The sequence below is a fragment of the Capricornis sumatraensis genome, chromosome 21, assembly GCF_032405125.1.
Source record: "Capricornis sumatraensis isolate serow.1 chromosome 21, serow.2, whole genome shotgun sequence".
NCBI classification, from domain to species: domain Eukaryota; kingdom Metazoa; phylum Chordata; class Mammalia; order Artiodactyla; family Bovidae; genus Capricornis; species Capricornis sumatraensis.
In genome coordinates this window covers 58,616,864-58,637,376 of record NC_091089.1, presented here as the reverse complement: position 1 = coordinate 58,637,376, position 20,513 = coordinate 58,616,864, and the positions used below count along the sequence as shown (strand labels likewise).

Below are 20,513 nucleotides of genomic sequence, written 5' to 3'. Positions count from 1 at the left end.
TATGTTCTATCCAAATGTCCTTTAGGTTCATCATTTGAAAATTTGAGGATAATAACAAAAGCATCAGGCTCTTTTCTAAGGGCTCAGTTCTTCACATCAGGTGGCCAAAGTATTGGAGTTTCAGCTTCAGCATCAGTCCTTCCAATGAATATTCAGGACTGATTTCCTTTAGGATGGACTGGTTGGATCTCCTTGCAGTCCAAGGGACTCTCAAGAGTCTTCTCCAACACCACAGTTCAAAAGCATCAGTTCTTCGGTGCTCAGCTTTCTTTAGAGTCCAACTCTCACATCCAAACATGACTACTGGAAAAACTGTAGCTTTGACTAGACAGACCTTTGTTGGTAAAGTAATATCTCTGCTTTTTAATATGCTGTCTATGTTGATCATAGCTTTTCTTCCAAGGAGCAAGTGTCTGTTAATTTCAAGGCTGCCTTCACCATCTGCAGTGATTTTGGAACCCCCCAAAATAAAGTCTCTCACGGTTTCCATTGTTTCCCCATCTATTTGCCATGAAGTGATGGGACCAGATGCTTCTCTGAATGTTGAGTTTTAAGACAACTTTTTCACTCTCCTCTTTCACTTTCATCAAGAGGCTCTTTAGTACGTCTTCATTTTCTGCCGTAAAGGTGGTGTCATCTGCATATCTAAGGTTACTGATATTTCTCCCATAAATCTTGATTCCAGCTTTTGCTTCATCCAGCCCAGCATTTCTCATGATGTACTCTGCATATAAGCTAAACAAGCACAGTGACAATATACAGCCTTGACACATTCCTTTTCCTTTTTGGAACCAGTCTGTTGTTCCATGTCCAGTTTTAACTGTTGCTTCCTGACCTGCATACAGATTTCTCAAGAGACAGGTCAGGTGGTCTGGTATTCCCATCTCTTTCAGAATTTTCCACAGTTGATTGTGATCCACACAGTCCAAGGCTTTGGCATAGTCAATAAAGCAGAAATAGATGTTTTTCTGGAACTCTCTTGCTTTTTCGATGATCCAGCAGATGGATGTTGGCAATTTTATCTCTGGTTCCTCTGCCTTTTCTAAAACCAGCTTGAACATCTGGAAGTTCACAGTTCACGTACTGTTGAAGCCTGGCTTGGAGAATTTTGAGCATTACTTTGCTAGTGTGTGAAATAAGTACAATCATGCAATAATTTCATTCTTTGGCATTGCCTTTCTTAGGAATTGGAATGAAAACTGACCTTTTCCAGTCCTGTAGTCACTGCTGCATTTTCCAAATTTGCTGGCATATTGAGTGCAGTACTTTCACAGCATCATCTTTTAGGATTTGAAAGAGCCCAACTGGAATTCCATCACCTCCACTGGCTTTCTTCGTAGTGATGTTTCCTAAGGCCCACTTGACTTCGCATTCCAGGATATCTGGCTCTTGGTGAGTGATCACACCATCGTGATTATCTGGGTCATGAAGATCTTTTTTGTACAGTTCTTCTGTGTATTCTTGCCACCTCTTCTTAATATCTGCTGCTTCTGGTAGTTCCATACCATTTCTGTCCTTTATTGTGCCCATCTTTGCCTGAAATGTTCCCTTGGTATCTCTAATTTTCTTGAACAGATCTCTAGTCTTTCCCATTCTGTTGTTTTTCTCTATTTCTTTGCATTGATTGCTGAGGAAGGCTTTCTTATCTCTCCTTGCTATTCTTTGGAACTCTGCATTCAGATGGGTATATCCTTCCTTTTCTCCTTTGCTTTTGGCTTCCCCTCTTTTCTTAGCTATTTGTAAGGCCTCCTCAGACAGCCATTCTGCCTTTTTTGCATTTCTTTTCCATGAGCATGGTCTTGATCCCTGTCTCCTGTACAACGTCACGAACCTCCGTCCATATTTCATCAGGCACTCTGTCTATCAGATATAATCCCTTGAATCTATCTGTTACTTCCGCTATATAATCAAATCCCACTCCTAAGGGATTTGATCTGGGTCACACCTGAATGGTCTGTTGGTTTTCCCTACTTTCTGCAATTTAAGTCTGAATTTGGCAATAAGGAGATCATGATCTAAGCTACAGTCAGTTCCCAGGCTTGCTTTTGCTGACTGTATAGAGCTTCTCCATCTTTGGCTGCAAAGAATATAATCAATCTGATTTCAGTATTGACCATTTGGTGATGTCATGTGTAGAGTCATCTCTTGTGTTGTTGGAAGAGGGTGTTTGCTATGACCAGTGCATTCTCTTGGCAAAACTCTATTAGCCTTTGCCCTGCTTCATTTTGTACTCCAAGGCCAAATTTACCTGTTACTCCAGGTGTTTCTCGACTTCCTACTTTTGCATTCCAGCCCCCTATAATGAAAAGGACATCTTTTTGGGGTGTTAGTTCTAGAAGGTCTTGTAGGTGTTCATAGAACCGTTCAACTTCAGCTTCTTCAGCATTACTGGTCGGGGAATAGACCTGGATTACTGTCATATTGAATAGTTTGCCTTGGAAATGAACAGAGATCATTCTGTCATTTTTGAGATTGCATCCAAATACTGCATTCAATACAGTAATAAAGGATAATTCTACTTATCACCTTATTGCTCTTCCAGTGAAAGAAGGAAAAAAAAATCACAGGACAGTAAATTATCTTTGCTTGTAAAGCTGTATATGTCAGGCAAAATTAACCTAATTAACAATATAAAATATTTGTTACTTTCAAATAGCCCAATTGCCAGCACTAACCAGGAGAAAACTGGATACTTTCTATACAGTATTCCCATTTAGGTTTTACTTTCCATTGAGACCCATGATAAAAAAAAGATCCAATTTCCTAGAGTAAGTCATGTAGCACTGAGCGCCTCTTAGTTACGTTTCGGTTATTTTTTTTTTCTTAACTTTGGGTGGGCTCTATTTCTCCAGAGGTTTGAAAGTCATCCAGCAAATGGCTCTTTAAATATTCCCCTCAGGAGAAGCCTCTAAGTCAACATGAGAAGATAGCTAGAGAAATCCCTAATGGTCTGGCCAACATGCATTTTTCATACAGTGATTATCCTCCCGCAGCCTTGGCTCCCTAAGCCTTTCCCCCCTTCTATAATTGTTTCCCTTGTAGGCCAGGCAACAATTACCACTGCTACAAGGCTGAGGAGGTTCACGAGCAATATATTTTACAATACGTAAGTGTAGTGTCTCTGATATCTGGTGCTTTTATCACTAATTGCCCTATAAAATGCGCTATTAAAACAGGGACAAACAAGACTGTAAAAAATCACATAATGGACCATGACCACTTACAAAAGCCATTCATAAATGTTACTGTACCACTTATTTCCCTTCAATTTGCTAGTCATATCATTATTTTTCCAAAGTTTTACTTCTAGGGGCTATCAACAAGAAAAAGAATATATTTGGGAATTACCAAACTTACATACTTGCCATTGAACGTGTTGTTTTATAAGTTGGCTTAATATCAGAATTATACAGAACATCAGACAATGTGCCGTGAACATTGAATTCCTAGGGAATATCCACATGATCTCCTGAAATAAATTATAGGCATGGCAAGTGCATTTCAGCCTGTTTTCTATTCTACAGCGCATGGGACAGAAAGCATGAAAAAAAAATCACAGAAGGACTTCACAATCCTTTTGAAATTTTGTATGTTTCTAATCTATGAAACATTCCATATAACAAAGCCAATAAAACATGAATATGTTCAGGAAAGACAGAATGATCAACTATTTCTGCCAATTAGAGGATATGGGTCAGTGGAGCTGCCTGTAGTAAATATTTCCTGTGTCATTAGCACTCACTAATTCATGGGCAAATTTTCAAATTCGTACACAATCCTTTCAACCCCTTTGCTTTTTATGCACACATCTAATCATTTAAAAAGTAGGAATCAGGAATAAAAAAAATGAAAATAAAAGTATTTGGTGACTCATTCATAATTCTAATGAATTCTTAGATGGAACTAGGAATTTTGAGTGTGATTCAGATGAAGCACTGGGATGGTCTCTAGGCTTCATTTATCCATCTACCAGAGACAAACTGTTTTAATAAAACCCAGAACCAAAGACCACAAAGGAGAGAGCGGCTGGTGTCTAGAAAACTAATGCTAAGGAGCCAGTTAATGAGCTCGGGCTGACTCTTCTTCTTTTAGTAAGACCATTTTCTGGTAACTAGAGAAGTAACTGGTGGGTTGATTTTAACTATCAGGAAGGAAAGTGTGGCTGAGTTTGGGTCTCACAGAAAACTGCCAGCACTTGTGCAATCTCACCATATCTATTCTCACATATTTTCTTAAATCTTGCAAATGGCCTAACTTTAGTAAAATCGGAGCCTATTTTTAAAGCAAATGATAAGCCACAATTGTTCCTAAGTTGTTACTTTTTTCTCCTGAAGATATCACTAGTGCTAAACTTTCCAACAGGAAGACACTCAGAAAGTTAAGAAGACGGATTATACACAAACTGTTCATTCTAATTTCAGAAACTGAAGTCACTCAAGTCTGTAGGAATCATTTTAAAATAGTTTGAATGGTAAGAACAAGTTACTTTTTCAAAATGCCAAATACTTGAAACACTCCAAAACTGTGTCGGATAAACCTGCTTAAAAACAGAAGCTTAGTATTCACCAGTGTCATCACCCCAAAACGCTTCCCTAAGATGAGTCAAAGCTGTGTCATTAAATAAAGCTGAATGGGGACACGTGAGCCCACGTATAAAACTTACTTTGTCAGATGCCTCAGAAGCCAAGAGGTTAGTGGCGAGAGTCTGCAGCTTGTGATGGGCCATGTTCTTCAGTGCAGCAAGGCTGCGGCGTGTCATGGCCTGCTTGAGGTTGATCGCCGGGTGGCTCAGCGAGTCGACAGCAGCAGGGGCTGCTTCATCGCAGGCGTTCAGGATCTCCACAGCCGTGATCCCCATCACACACCGGTCCAGCGCTCCTGGGAGACACACACACGCACAGTCACTACACGACTCTGGACGGCTAAAGCCCATTTTTTCAGAAAGGAAAAAGGCACAGACATCTTTTAATGGAGGGATATGTTTTATCAGTGCCTGCCAGAAACATTTTCTTGTCCTTCCTTCCTCTAATGGTCTCCCATGTAGCATTACCTGCCTCCTCTCCTCTCCCTTAAACCCCTACAGAAGAAAAGCTCAGAAAACTTGAAAATGCAGAATAGAAATTATAAAATTAAACACAGGAAAAATAATAGCAAAAATGAAAAGACAATCTTCAAGCTCTGGGCAATTTCAAGTATCCTAATAGGCACATATCAGAGTCTCCAAATACAGAAAAGAGAGGGGAAGGTCAAAAACATATTTGAATAAATAATGGCCAAAACCTACCAAATTTGCTGAGAACTATATACCCACAGATTCAAGTACAACAAACCCTCAGCACAAGAAATACATAGAAAACTACAACTAAACAGCTCAAAATCAATAATAAAGACAAAATTTTCTAAGAAGTCACAAAAAAATAGATATAGCATATACACAGAGGAGCAAAGATAAGGGTTATAGCAGATTTTTCACTGGAAATAATACAAGCAAGATAGTGGAATTCTGAAAGGAATAAACAAAAAACTGTCAACACAGAGTTCTATATCCAGAAAGAAGTATCTTCAAAATGATGGTGAAATAAAAAGGTTTTCAGGTTTACAGAAGATGAAAGCATCACTCATAGACCTGCACCGCAAGAAAAACATGAGGCAAAAGGAAACGGCTGGACACGACTGAGCAACTTTCACTTTCAGCATTCCTTATACTGCCTAAATAAATAAGCAGACAGAAAGAAAGAATGCTCCAAAGGAGTGAAAATCAGGAGCGACAATATGCATGATATAAAAGACAAGAAGTAGTGCATAGTGACCCAGTTATTCTTGGCTAGAACTGTTCCTCACACAGAGCAACCAGTCTCTATGAAAGAGCAGTGGGAGCTAAGACAAAGGTAGACGCGCACCACGCTGCGGAGGGTCTTGTCTTAAAGGATACGTGAACTAAAATTGTTTATGATTTTGTCTTTAGGACAGTGGCATGAATCACGTGTGGTTGTTACTGTTTTATTTCCTATAATTAATTTGCCAGGAGAGTACAGGGTGGACTAGAAGGTGGAAACAGAAAACAGAGAAACCAATAAAGATAGCATTAAAGTGAAAGCGAAAGCTGCTCACGCGTGTCTGACTCTCTGACCCCATGGACTATGACCCCATGGAACTTCCCAGGCCAGAATCGAACCCAGGTCTCCTGCACTGCAGGTGGATTCTTCACCAGCTGAGCCACAAGGGAAGCACAAGAATACTGAAGGGGGGAGCCTATCCTTCCTGGGTCAGGAATCGAACTGGGGTCTCCTACATTGCAGGCAGATTCTTTACCAACTGAACTATCAGGGAAGCCAAAGATAGCATGGTGTTAAAAAATATAGCCTGATATAAAAATAGTACACTGTAAAGAAAAAAGGGAGGTGATGGCTACCTAATGGGAAGGACTTAGTAATTAATTACACAGAGGACTCACAGGGAGGAAGGTTGAAAAGAGAGTCATATTTTCACTCGAATAACCTCTTCCTTCAAAATTTCAGAGTGACTCCAAAAGGGAAATAAGAAACTTGACTTGACTAGAAAAGTACTACTTTTTTCTTAACCATTTCATCCTTTGTGTCTCTGCCTTTTCTATTTTACAGTGGTTGTTTGTTTGTTTGTTTTTAATTTTTGTCCATGCCATGCAGGATGTGGGATCTTATAATAGTTCCGTTCTTCGACCAGGGATCAAACCCATGCCCCCTACATTGGGAGTTTGAATTCTTAACTACTGGGCCATCAGGGAAGTCCTTATCTTATTTTTGTAATAGAATGAAAACAAAAATATAGAAGATACAGAAAAGTCAATGATGCTACTATGTTATATCCTGTGAAACAGAAACATAAAATCAAATCTCTATTGTATTATATCCTGCAGGCAAAAGATCAAATATGTGAAGAAAATACCTGGAGAAGGCAATGGCAACCCACTCCAGTACTCTTGCCTGAAGAATCCCATGGACGCAGGAGCCCCGTAGGCTGCAGTCCATGGGGTCGCTAAGGGTTGGAGACGACTGAGCAACTTCACTTTTACTTTTCACCTTCACGCATTGGAGAAGGAAATGGCAACCCACTCCAGTGTTCTTGCCTGGAGAATCCCAGGGACAGGGGAGCCTGATGGGCTGTCGTCTATGGGGTCGCACAGAGTCAGACACGACTGAAGCGACTTAGCAGCAGCAGCAGCATATAATTAAGAGGATAAAAAAAAGAACAAAAGATTTTGGACCTCTATCTCTGTAAGTTTTGTATTACTAGCTTTAACTTCATTTCATAAGGAAATGAACACTGAAAATAAAAACTACCCATTTGAAGAGAAAAATAACCAAAATGCTCCTGAAATTATAAAGTTAAGACATTTTTAAGTGCTGTTAAGCTAGAAGCATCAGTGTAATTCAAAACGGCAAACAGAAAATTGCACAAAATGCCTGAGCAGTTTTCATGTAATATGATTTCATCTGTAAAAATACATTCCCAAAACATGAAGTAGAGGCAAAAAGTATCTCCTCAGAGTTTAAACACATTTCATACATCAAGCCTGGGCCGAATCTGATTTATTTTTGCTTCATTTTTTATTTATTTAATTAATAAATAATGTCAATACCTTCAGGATGTGCCTTCCTGGGTCCCCGGGGACCTTTATATCACTAGCTAAAACCTGAACAGCAAAGAGGGAAAAAGAGCGTACACCCCCTATTATGGTTGAAGTCCAAAATTTATTCTGCTTCCCTAGCTTTATCTTGATTTAAGAACACCATATTGACTGATTATTTATCAAAATCCTCCTGAAGGTCAGAAGATAATTGGTCAACTGCAATATTATGTACTGGGCTTAATTATAGTAAACCGGTTATAAAAATAACATCCTCAGTACACATACAGTCAGGAGCTATTTGTCATTTCCTACTAGGGAAACTACTGGAAAAGTAATTCTATCTTCCAGTAAGGCCTCATTTGTAAAGACTTTCATATTCTTTGTAAATATCCTTCAAGTATCTGAAGTATTCAAGTATTATATATTTCAGCATCTAAGAAATTCAGGAAAATTATATTCTTTATCATATTGATGTTTAAAGTTCTAGACAAGTTTAACATACTCTTGTATTAACAATATATCAATTGTTTATATATGCAGTATTTTAAAATAATGTTTTATAATTATCAGCACTATAACTTTCTTTAATATTAATTCTCAAAAAAAAATTCTAAATAAAAGTAAGATCATATCCCCAAGGCCAACAAAGCAACAAGTTAAGCATGTTTGTTAAATAACAATAATAGGAAATATACACATATGCAAGTACACACACAAAATACACAAACATAATGGATACGCACTTACATCTACTGCTTACCAGGTAAATATTATGTCATTTTATTCTCTCAGGAATACTATAAAACACGAACTATTATTATCTTCATTTTACAGATGAGTAAATTGAGAGACTTGCCATGGGTCACAGTGCTGCCAAATGGTTGATCTTAAATTCACACCAAGGAGTCTGACTCCAGCGAAAAAGTGAAAGTGTTAGTTGCTCAGCCATGCCTGACTCTTCGGGACCCCCTTGGACTGTAGCTTGCCAGGCTTCTCAGTCCATGGGATTCTCCAGGCAAGAATACTGGAGTGGGTAGTTATTCTGTACTCCAGGGAATTCTCCCAACCCAGGGGTTGAACCTGGGTCTCCTGCATTGCAGGCAGATTCTTTACTGTCTCAGCCACCAGGGATTCCCAGAGCCCAAGACAAACGCTGCATAGTTAACCTTAAGCAACACAGGTTTGAACTTTGTGGATTCACAGGCACATGGGTTTCTTTTCTCGGCAGTAAATACTACAGCACCACCCAATCCTTGGTCATTCAAACCCAAGACTGGAGAACCACGGATATGAAGAGGACACGGGAACGGAGGGCCAACTTTAAGTTACATGCAGATTTTCAACTATGAAGAAGGTGGGGTCCTCAACCCCCATGCTGTTCAAGGGTCAACTGCATCTGGTTTGTAGTGTGGACCAAATCAGCGAACATGAAGCAGTGCTGCTCAGCAGACAGGGTGCAACAGAAAGGAACATAAAACAGGGTACAAAATTACATACGTGATATGACAGCAGACCTGTTGTTTAAAACGTAGAAATGAGACTAGAGAGAAACGTGTCCGCATTCACCTCTGAACAGCGGTGAATCTGAGTTCATCTTTCTTTTTTAATGCCTTTGTACTCTCTTGAGCTTCCCTTGTGGCTCAGCTGGTAAAGAATCCGCCTGCAATGCGGGAGACCTGGGTTTGATCCCTGGGTCTGATCCCTGGGTCAGGCAGATCCCCTGGAGAAGGGAAAGGCTACACTCCAGTATTCTGGCAAAGAGCTGGACATGACTGAGCGACTTTCACTTTGTGCTCTCAAAATTTGACAAAAACTAAGAACCTGTTTTACAATCAGGCCCCCTCAAAAAAAGTTAAATGCCAAAGTAAAGAAGTCTGACACTCTTCAAGAATGCTTCCTCTTGTCAAAATTGCTTGTGTACTATCAGAGAGAACCAGGACCTCAAATGAAGGATAGGTGAAGATTATGGCTACTTGCTCCAAAAGACCTGTGAGCTCTCCCTCTTATACCACCATCCAAGCCAGAAATATACACATAGTCCTATTTCAAACAGGAATATTTAAGAAAACAAGAAAAAGTTTCAGAGAGAAAAATAAAAAAATAGTAGAAATATTACATAGCACGTACGTTCTTTAGGAACATAAAGAAAGGTTTAACTCACTGATCGATGACTTAGGACAGTAAAAGTAGAATAGAGTGTGTTTTTAAAAGCCCAAACTAATAAACATGTAGTTACAAACTTAAAAATTTCCAAGGAAAAACCTTAAGTTTCTGTATGTAAACTTTATATGTCATGGCCTGTATTTTTAAGCTAAACATTATCTGCAGCATGTTATGCCACATACGTAAAATATCTGAACCCTGAAATTTTACATGTTCTCTCGAGAACTTAAAACTTTCCATTATCTCCTCCAATTAAAGCCCCTGTATTATTTTTCTGCTGTTCCACTGCTTCTGAACTAGGGACAAAAAGGATTCTTTAATCTTACAATTTGCCTCAAGAATTATATAGAAATCACTTAGCTGTCTGGTGTCTGATGTCTGTCCTAAGTTGAATATTGTCATCAACCACGTTTCTCTAAAGATCAATGAACTACTCTACAAGTATCTGAGAGAGTACAACAAATATTTTAGAAGACATCTAAATATTTCTTTGTTGATAATTATAAGAACCCTTAGAAAAAGCAGTGATGAGAAACACAAGTAGCAACCTTTTGACATTTCAGGGGTTTTTCCTCATACAAAAGCTTTTTCACTTCTAGGAAGCTGAATATACTCATTTAATTTTCTAGTCTCATCTGTTCTTACCAGTATCCATTTGCCAGACATACACGGAGCCGTCTGAACATCCCACTACTAGGTAATCGTCAGAAGGCCTCCACTTGATAACTTGAATGGGGAAAAGATGACGAGACGCCAGCATAATGCATTTTTTCTCTCGCAAACTTAGAAGTCCGACTGAGTGGTCACTGGCTACAGAACAGATGCAGTGCTGCACTCTTGCCTGAAAGGAAAAATGAATCTCAATCACATCTAGATTAAATTCGGAATAACATGGATCTGGTCCTCAGTGAAGTCAAAATTAGTTACACATTCACTGCTGTCGAAAACACGAACCACACCACCAGGATATGTCGAAAACTTTCTTCTTTTATATTACACCTAAAATGCCCAGTTCAATCATCACAACACTTTGAAAAAGACTATATTAAAACTAGTTTTAAAAAGGAAAAGATACCTAGAGAAAGCTGCTGTTCAAATCTGAAGATGACCTTACTAAAATGATTGCTATATACGAACAGAGAGACCTGGAAAGAAATTGACCTGTTATGACGTGTTCTCTTTCCCCGTCTGAATTTCCCTTTGCGAGCAGCTGGAGCTGTGGTCTGCAGCGCTTCTGTCTGTGACTCTGTCTTTCAGACCCATGCTCTTCCCTGCTCCTTTGCTCAAAAACAATATCCTCACGGTCCCTCTGCCACAATCACCTCTGAAGAACCACCGATCATTTGTATTATCTGTAGGCGTGCTTCATAGCTTCCGCCTAGAACCTCGGCAGGCACACGGCCTCAACTAACACACAAAAGCTTGGCAGACAGCCTGCTCTGTATTTTCTGCTCATCCCAGTTTTGTGCCCTTCCATCCCTTTTAAGAACAAGATGGAATATAACATAAACAATCAAAGACGGTAAAGATTTTCAATAGCTACCGAGAACTGAATCCACAATGGATAAAATTAAAACTTAGAGTCTTTATATGTCTGAAAGACCATGTATAAGCAACTTAAAACTTTGTAGTGAATTATTAGATTATGCTTCCGGTTCACATCAAGGTGAACCCGTATGAATAGCCATCTGAAACTCATTATTGTGGCTATTTATTGAGGAGGAGATCTAAGGCACTACATATTAAGACATGTGATCCCTTCTATAGGCTTCCCTTGTGGCTCAGCTGGTAAAGAATCCGCCTGCAATGCAGGTGAGACCTGGGTTCGAACCCTGGGTTGGGAAGATCCCCTGGAGAAGAGAAAGGCTACCTACTCCAGTATTCTGGCCTGAAGAATTCCACGGACTCTATAGTCCATGGGGTCACAAAGAGTCGGACAAGACTGAGTGACTTTCACTTTCAACTTCATCCCTTCTATGCGATCCAGAGGAGAAATTTCTCAAAGCTCACTCTGCTGCGCTTTGCCTGAGCAGACTTTTTTGGCTAAAGAACAGTATCTTCCTCATCGGGAAATGTTGACACGTTATCAGATGAGAAAAAGCAGGAGGCAGGGGCATGGGTGACCAGACGTGCATGGGAAACACAAGTTACAGTTGTTTTTATCTATAGACCTTCTAAGAACCTCTAACCTGTAACATGAGGATAATTATACCTACAGAGGGCCTACAAATATCCACATTCATTTGACCATCATAATCTCATAAGACGCAGTTTTTAAGGAGCACACTTTGGAGAAGGCTGCTGCAACTGATTCCTTCGATGTTTTGGCTACTAAGAAACATAGGACTGAATTTTCTACCTATAACAGAGCGGGGTGTGGGCATACATTTCTGAATGTGGACTCCTGGTGGTCTCATCTAGTTTCTCTCTCATTTTCTCTTCACTGTGATTTTGCTTTATTTTTATCTAACTAAATACTGTTTATTTCTTGTAAACAACCCAAAATCAATTTTTTTGAATGAAGCAGAACATTAAAAAAAGAGAGAAAGATTTAACTCGTCACTTTGTTCTTTAATTCAGGTGCTTCAGCCTTTGGTACTGTGTTAGCTTTATTTGTGCTTTGTTGTTTTATAATGATACAAAAACTATAATCAGCATAGTAGCTATTTACTAGTTTTCAAAGTTAAGAAAACTAAGTTCAGAAAGATCATGTTATAAACAGTTATTAAAACATCACATAGAATTTTCTTACACATATTTTAAGCTTATTTATTTCATGCTTCCTCGTAAGCATAAAACATTTCTTTCTTTAAAAAAGACATTAAGGACTGAAGGGTAGCTGACTATGCCATGTAAAACTTCACCTTGTAATTAAACAGTAAGTCAAACTACAGTGGCAAACTACAAAAATATCATTTAAATACAGGCAATGTTAGAATATAACATGGCAGAAATATAACATAATGTCTTTATTTTCAATTACTTCACACTACATAAGGTAGTTTTGACTTTCACCAGACGTAAATCCCAGGGACAGCGGAGCCTGGTGGGCTGCCGTCGATGGGGTCGTACAGAGTTGGACACGACTGAACCGACTTAGCAGCAGCAGGAGCAGCAGCATACTGATACCAGAAGACAGTAGTTTAGGGGGAATAAAAAATAAGAGCTTAGTACAATGGAGTGTTTGCGTTTCTACAAATAATCATTAATACTGACTTTGCATTTATCAAATATATCCATCATTCAATTTACAAAAAGATGACTGCCGCATGAATGGTTAGCTATTTTGCATTTGGGGCTTCCCAGGTGGCGCTAGTGGTAAAGAACCCACCTGCCAATTCAGGAGACGTAAGAGACTTGGGTTCCATCCCTGGGTTTGGAAGACCCCCTGGAGGAGGGCATGGCAACCCACTCCAGTATTCTTGCCTGGAGAATCCCCATGGACAGAGGAGCCTGGCAGGCTACAGTCCATGGGGTCGTAAAGAGCCCAGTGTGACTGAAGCGACTTAGCACGCACACACATTTTCTATTTTGCAATGCGGATCTGAGAAAAAGTTGTTTTATTTATTTTTCTTACCAGAGAAAACAAATCTAACAGTGATCGTTTTCTCTGTGTATGAGTCACTGCAAAGAACTGTTTCTAAACGGCGTTCCTTTCCATCTACTCACACCCTTTAATCAGGCACTGATGAGAGAGAACATGCCCTCAGTCGCTCAGAGTCGTATCAGACTCTGTGTGTGTGCGCGTGGCATGCTCAGTGGCTCAGCCGTGTCTGACTCTGCAACCCCATGGACTGCAGCCCACCAGGCTCTTCTGTCCATGGGATTCTCCAGACAAGAATACAGGAGTGGGTAGCCATTTCCTTCTCCAGGGGATCTTTCCAATCCAAGGATCAAACCCGCATCTCCTGCACTGCAGGAGGAGTCTATACCACTGCACCACCTGGGAAGCCTCCTCAATCTTTAAAATGAACTAATCCTTAATTGACTTCCCTGGTGGCCCAGACTGTAAAGCATCTGCCTACAATGCAGGAGACCCAGGTGGGTGGGGAAGATCCTCTGGAGAAGGAAACGGCAACCCACTCCAGAACTCTTGCCTGGGAGGAGCCTGGCAGACTACAGTCCATGGGGTCGCAAAGAGTCAAGCACAATCCTTAATTAATGTAACACATCTAACTCACCAACTTCCCAGTCCCCAAGTTGACAATCATTTCATTAACGTTCATATACATTCCTATCATTCCTTTTCATAGATAAAATGAGGCATAGGCGGGGGGTGCTGAAGTCTGTTTGTTAAAAAGGTGAATTTTTATCGATATTCTTTACTCTGGTGTTTTTCAAATTTATTGGTGGATCTCAACATCTGAAGTGATAACAAAACTGAGAAGCACTGACCCACACGTTCTCTCTCCGCGAAGCATCTCCGACGGCAGTTTACAACCTGCAGTATCCCTGTTCTAAAGGAGAACCTGACCTCCGGCACCAAATCCTCATGAGAAGTTTTACTGTCAGAACCGTCACCTTTGCCATTTATATACAGGTGGGTAATTTTCTTTTTAATTCAAGAAAATGCAATCCATCCTCATAAAAAGATTTAAAATTTCTACATCATGTTAGCATCCTTATTAGTAAAACACAAAGCAAAAATTAAACAATAGCAGAGGGTGTGTTTTAAAAAGTAGATTGGGGGTGTAATTTTCTGAAGGAAAAAATAACTGAACTCCAAAAATTCTAGTTTTTCATTCCCAGTGATATGTTCTTTTCTGACACGTGTATTTACATTAAGTACATTTTAAACAGGAGTTCTGTTCTTCACTCACACAGTGCAATAATGGTGAGAACCGGCAAATGACGTGCCCCATCCACAAAAATGTGTTTGGCCCCAAATAAAAATGGTATCAGTTCAGTTCAGTCACTCAGTCGTGTCCAACTCTTTGTGACCCCAATCGCAGTAGGCCAGGCCTCCCTGTCATTCAGCAAATCCTGGAGTTCACTCAGACTCACATCCATCGAGTCAGTCATGCCATCCAGCCATCTCATCCTCTGTCGTCCCCTTCTCCTCCCGCCCCCAATCCCTCCCAGCATCCGAGTCTTTTCCAATGAGTCAACTCTTCGCATGAGGTGGCCAAAGTACTGGAGCTTCAGCTTTAGCATCATTCCTTCCAAAGAAATCCCAGGGCTGATCTCCTTCAGAATGGACTGGTTGGATCTCCTTGCAGTCCAAGGGACTCTCAAGAGTCTTCTCCAATACCACAGTTCAAAAGCATCAATTCTTCGGTGTTCAGCCTTCTTCACAGTCCAACTCTCACATCCATACATGACCACAGGAAAAACCATAGCTTTGACTAGACGGACCTTAGTCGGCAAAGTAATGTCTCTGCTTCTGAATATACTATCTAGGTTGGTCATAACTTTTATTCCAAGGAGTGTCTTTTAATTTCATGGCTGCAATCACCATCTGCAGTGATTTTGGAGCCCCCCAAAAATAGTCTTTCACTGTTTCCACTGTTTCCCCATCTATTTCCCATGAAGTGATGGGACCAGATGCCATGATCTTCGTTTTCTGAATGTTGAGCTTTAAGGCAACTTTTTCACTCTCCTCCTTCATTTTCATCAAGAGGCTGTTTAGTTCTTCTTCACTTTCTGCCATTTAAGGGTGGTATCATCTGCATATCTGAAGTTATTGATATTTCTCCCAGAAATCTTGATTCCAGCTTGTGCTCCCTCCAGCCCAGCGTTTCTCATGATGTACTCTGCATAGAAGTTAAATAAGCAGGGTGACAATATACAGCCTTGATGTACTCCTTTTCCTATTTGGAACCAGTCTGTTGTTCCATGACCAGTTCTAACTGTTGCTTCCTGACCTGCATATAGGTTTCTCAAGAGGCAGGTCAGGTGGTCTGGTATTCCCATCTCTTGAAGAATTTTCCACAGTTGATTGTGATCCACACAGTCAAAGGCTTTGGCATAGTCAATAAAGCAGAAATAGATGTTTTTCTGGAACTTTCTTGCTTTTTCCATGATCCAGGGATGATGGCAATTTGATCTCTGGTTCCTCTGCCTTACCTAAAACCAGCTTGAACATCTGGAAGTTCACAGTTCATGTATTGCTGAAGCCTGGCTTGGAGAATTTTGAGCATTACTTTACTAGTGTGTGAGATGAGTGCAACTGTGCAGTAGTTTGAGCATTCTTTGGCATTGCCTTTCTCTGGGACTGGAATGAAAACTGACCTTTTCCAGTCCAGTGGCCACTGCTGAGTTTTCCAAACTTGCTGGCATATTGAGTGCAGCACTTCCACAGCATCATCTTCCAGGATTTGAAAGAGCTCAACTGGAATTCCATCACCTCCACTAGCTTTGTTTGTAGTGATGCTTTCTAAGGCCCGCTTGACTTCACATTCCAGGATGTCTGGCTCTAGATAAGTGATCACTCCATTGTGATTATCTGGGTCGTGAAGATCTTTTTTGTACAGTTCTTCTGTGTATTCTTGCCACCTCTTCTTAATATCTTCTGCTTCTGTTAGGTCCATACCATTTCTGTCCTTTATCGAGCCCATCTTTGCGTGACATGTTCCCTTGGTATCTCTAATTTTCTTGAAGAGATCTCTCGTCTTGCCCATTCTGTTGTTTTCCGCTATTTCTCTGCATTGATTGCTGATGAAGGCTTTCTTATCTCTCCTTGCTATACCATCCATGCCAACGAAAATAAGCATCTGAAGAGTTAGCTCTAGTTTCACTGTGATGAGCAACAGCCTTGAAATAGCAAAATAATCAAGACTGAAAGCAGCAACAACAAAATCAGTATTACTAGGCCAAGAAAGCACAGTTATTAGAGGTACTTAACTCACAACAAAAGAAGTTCTTTGCTTTTAAAACATGGATTTAAATAAATTTAATTTTTCTTCTTTCAAGAAAATGCTAGTCCAATTTGTGTGAAGAAAATTCGCCTAGAGTAGAAATGACCCAGATACAGTTAAAATCTCATTAATTTTGATCCCACTAATTAATTCTGAGTCAATGGTTACCTTCACAGGCTGTGTAAAAACAAATTAATGGCCTAAACAAAGCAAATGTCTAGCCTATTTAAACGTAAAAGGAAAAAAAGGCCATTCTCAAGTACCACTTTGGTATTAATTTTAATTCAAACAATGAACAGAGTAATGATAAATAATTCTCAACTACCTGCTAAATGAAAGCATTTAAAAGATTTGCTAAAACACAATTAACCTGGTTTCTTATCTATTTTCAAAATTATTGAAGAAGCACTTCTTAAAGAATATTTCATAGTTCCTATCACTCTGATTTAGGCCTAACTTCCTCACAAATAAGTTGAATTAGTACAATTTTTATTATTAAATTATTAAATTCTAGAGATCTCAGTTATTCAATATTTACTTCACCTATAATGACTCCTTCTATAATTTGATTAATTACATTCTACTTTACTTTCTTCCATTTCAACCTGGAAAAGTCACCTAAACCTGACTTAACCCCAAGGATATTTTAACAAGGAAAAGACAGTTAAATTGTGCATGTAAAGTAATAATACAAAGGACTAAAAAAATATGAACCTCTTATCTTTAAATTATTTGAAAAACATTTATGTTCCAAACTTGTTTGACCAAACACCCCTTCATTAGAACTCTGCAATGCATCCTCACTATATGTTTATTCATAAACTGAATGTGTGCTTGTGCCCATACATCACGTATATTGTAAAACATGCTCAAAATATATATTTTAAAAGGATGATTCAGTTTAAATAAACAAATTTAAGATGAAATATTTTCTTAAATGTCTTGCAAGAACTTTATGTTAGCAGTAGCCAATACCTCAAAGCATAATATTTATCTTTAGGAAGGTTTCACTGTTACTGATAGTGAAGGTAAATACATATTTTATATGCTGAGTGGCTCAGTTGTGTCTGACTCTTTGCGGTCCCATGGACTGCAGTCTGCCAGGCTTCTCCATCTATGGAATTTTCTAGGCAAGAATACTAGAGGGTGTTGCCACTTTCTACTCCAGCGTATCTTTTCGACCCAGGCATCAAACCCAAGTCTCTTGCGTCTCCTGCCTTGGAAGGGAGATTCCTTACTACTAGCGCCACCTGTAATCAAGAATTTTATGGCTGTCCTCTTGCCAGATTGATCAAGTGATCATTGTTACAACCTGATAATGGGGCTAATAAAAGGGCATTTCATTGTCACTGGAAATACCTCCCAGCATTATTTGCCCTGCTCATTTTGCGACGGCGGGGTTAAGACCTGTGCAGCACGATCTGCCAGCTCTCCTAGGCAAACGCACTGTCAGCAGGAGCACAGCAGGCCCACGCAGGGCCCACGTGACACGTGCCCGTCTAACGCATGAACCAAGGGAGGCATTGGTGTCCTTTCATCCAGTAAATGTTCATAAGATCAATTTGTTAAGGTTGAAAAAAAAAAGAAGAGGTTTAATATTTCATTCCCTTGCCCCCATCAACTATCTCACAGATTCCACTTTAGCACCTGCCACTATCAACTGACTTATAGGGTGTAACACATATCATTTAAAAAAAAAAAATTTTTTTTTGTTATGGAACAGAACTTGTACAGCATGGACTGAGCATCTGATCAACTTGGTCAATATTTACTACAGGTAAATATTATTCAAAATCATGTTCCAACCCATGTATTAGTTCTTTCCGAGAAGGAAAAGACCCCAACAACATCAAAAGTTAATTAAAAGCAGGGGCTAATGAAAAGCAACAGGTAAAAACTCTTACTTTGATTTAATGAAAAAAATTAAGATAATTGGAGGAAGGAAAAGGAGGATGATACTGAACTGAAACAAATATATTCCAAGGTCAATTATTATTTTTCAAATAATTCTGTTCCTCAACCAATAAGCACTATGTGAATTTGCCAGTAAATAACTCTCACGGTACATTAGTGCTGAGCAGCAGAATGCCACAAGCCATCACTGGATCTGAGAGTCAGAAAGTACCACCTAGGTCATCCAGCCTGACCTCATGCATTTGACAAGACTTCATTTTAAACCGTTCCCAGAAACCTCTTATGTAACCCGTTCCTAGGCGTCTGCCATGAATTACAGAAACTAGAGACAGCTAGTTTATTCCACCCACCAGCTCTCTGGGGAGATTATTCTGCTTTCCAACAATTCCCAATGTAAATTATATATATATAAATTTCTTTCTGCTTTTGCTAATTTGTTTTCTAAACTAAACTGTTCTTCTCTTCTTATCATTCCAGGAGTAATTTCTTAGCTGCCCAAAACAAATTTTGTCTGAATATTCTCTAAATATATGAACACTAACTATTGTCTCTCCTTTTAAATATGCCCATCATTCAACGAACTATAAATGACCAGCTTCTTTCGCTCATAAATCAATCCCACTATTCTCTTCCTCATTATTTCTTGACTTCCCAGAACTCTTTCTCTGGAACATAAATGCACAGCTAAGATGCATCACTTATCACTTTTAAATATTCTACCTGAAGGGTAAAAAAAGAGCCTACCAATGTTAATCGCATTTCCACACTTTCACAAAACTAGATAAATTTTTTCAGAAATCCAGAGCTCATCCTTCTTAAAACATGAGGGTAGGGGGTAGAAAGCTGGTTCTTTCATAGGTATTTTAGAAAATAAGACCGTGTGGTCCAACTAAAGCACTGACCAACAATCTAACAGGATACTTATGTTCTACATGAAAGTAAGACTTTTAGGGACGAGTTTTAACATCTTTGTTCATTCACTGCATACAAAAAGTAACAACGGAGAAACAGAGGACTAGCCAGATTCCATCTCTCTTCAACTGCTTCCTGATTAATAAATACGAAGCAAATAATATGAAGAATTCAATGGATGATTACAAAGATATCCCCTATCAGAGAAAAATATATTAAGTAAATGACATTGAGATAACCTGTTATTTTAGGGAAGGACAGATGATTTTTACCCTTTCCTCACCCTACAGACATAAATAAACTTCAGAGAGATTAAAGTACTTGATGCTTGTTTTAATCCAGCCATTGCTTTTTAATAAAATGTCATCAAATTTCTAAATGGGGTAAGATTCTAGGATTTAAAAATATGAAAGAAGCTAAATAGAAATAAGGATAAAATAGATTACATAGGAATGGAAATTATCCCCAGGTTAAAAAAAAATCAAAAGTAATAAGTCAGAAGAAAATTTCAACAATAACAAAAAGCACATAAGCTTAATATTTCAATTAAGTTAATCACTAATTAACTAAGCACTAATTAGTGCTTAATATATTAAGCACTAATATCCCCAAGAGAAACAAATGAGCAAAGGACAAACTATGTCTCAAAAAGAAACAAAAATTCATTAAAATCCTTATAGAAAAATTTCATTATGTCTAGTAATCAAAGAAATGCAAATTTCAACAATAAAATACTCTTTACACCTATCAATTTAGCCAAAGACTGTAGAAATTATAATACTAAACAACCAAGATTTACTGGGGTCTCACTTTGTGCTAGGTATTACTACTATAAATATTCAAGTAACTCATCATGGTCTCACGACAACCCTTTGAAGTAGATCCTATTGTTATTTCCATCTTACAGATAAGGAAACTGAGGCTTGGAAGTAAATATAAACATCTTGTGTCGGCAAGGAACCACAAAATGGGCATTGAGGGCAGGAAACAACTTGGTAATTAACCTCAGTATTCTTAAAAATGTCAATACTGTATTACACAAAAATTCTGAGGTTCTA

At 39.0% G+C, this 20,513-nt stretch overlaps 1 protein-coding gene across 1 annotated transcript in view; it reads right to left on the bottom strand.

The window, feature by feature from the left end:
* WDR7 (WD repeat domain 7) overlaps positions 1 to 20,513 on the bottom strand; it is a 352,576-nt gene that overhangs the window by 272,941 nt on the left and 59,122 nt on the right. The window contains exons 13-14 of the mRNA XM_068994015.1: positions 10,418 to 10,613; positions 4,664 to 4,878 (exon numbers count right to left, since the gene is read on the bottom strand). Coding sequence (XP_068850116.1) covers positions 4,664 to 4,878; positions 10,418 to 10,613 — 411 coding nt within the window. The remainder of the gene's footprint in view (positions 1 to 4,663; positions 4,879 to 10,417; positions 10,614 to 20,513) is intronic.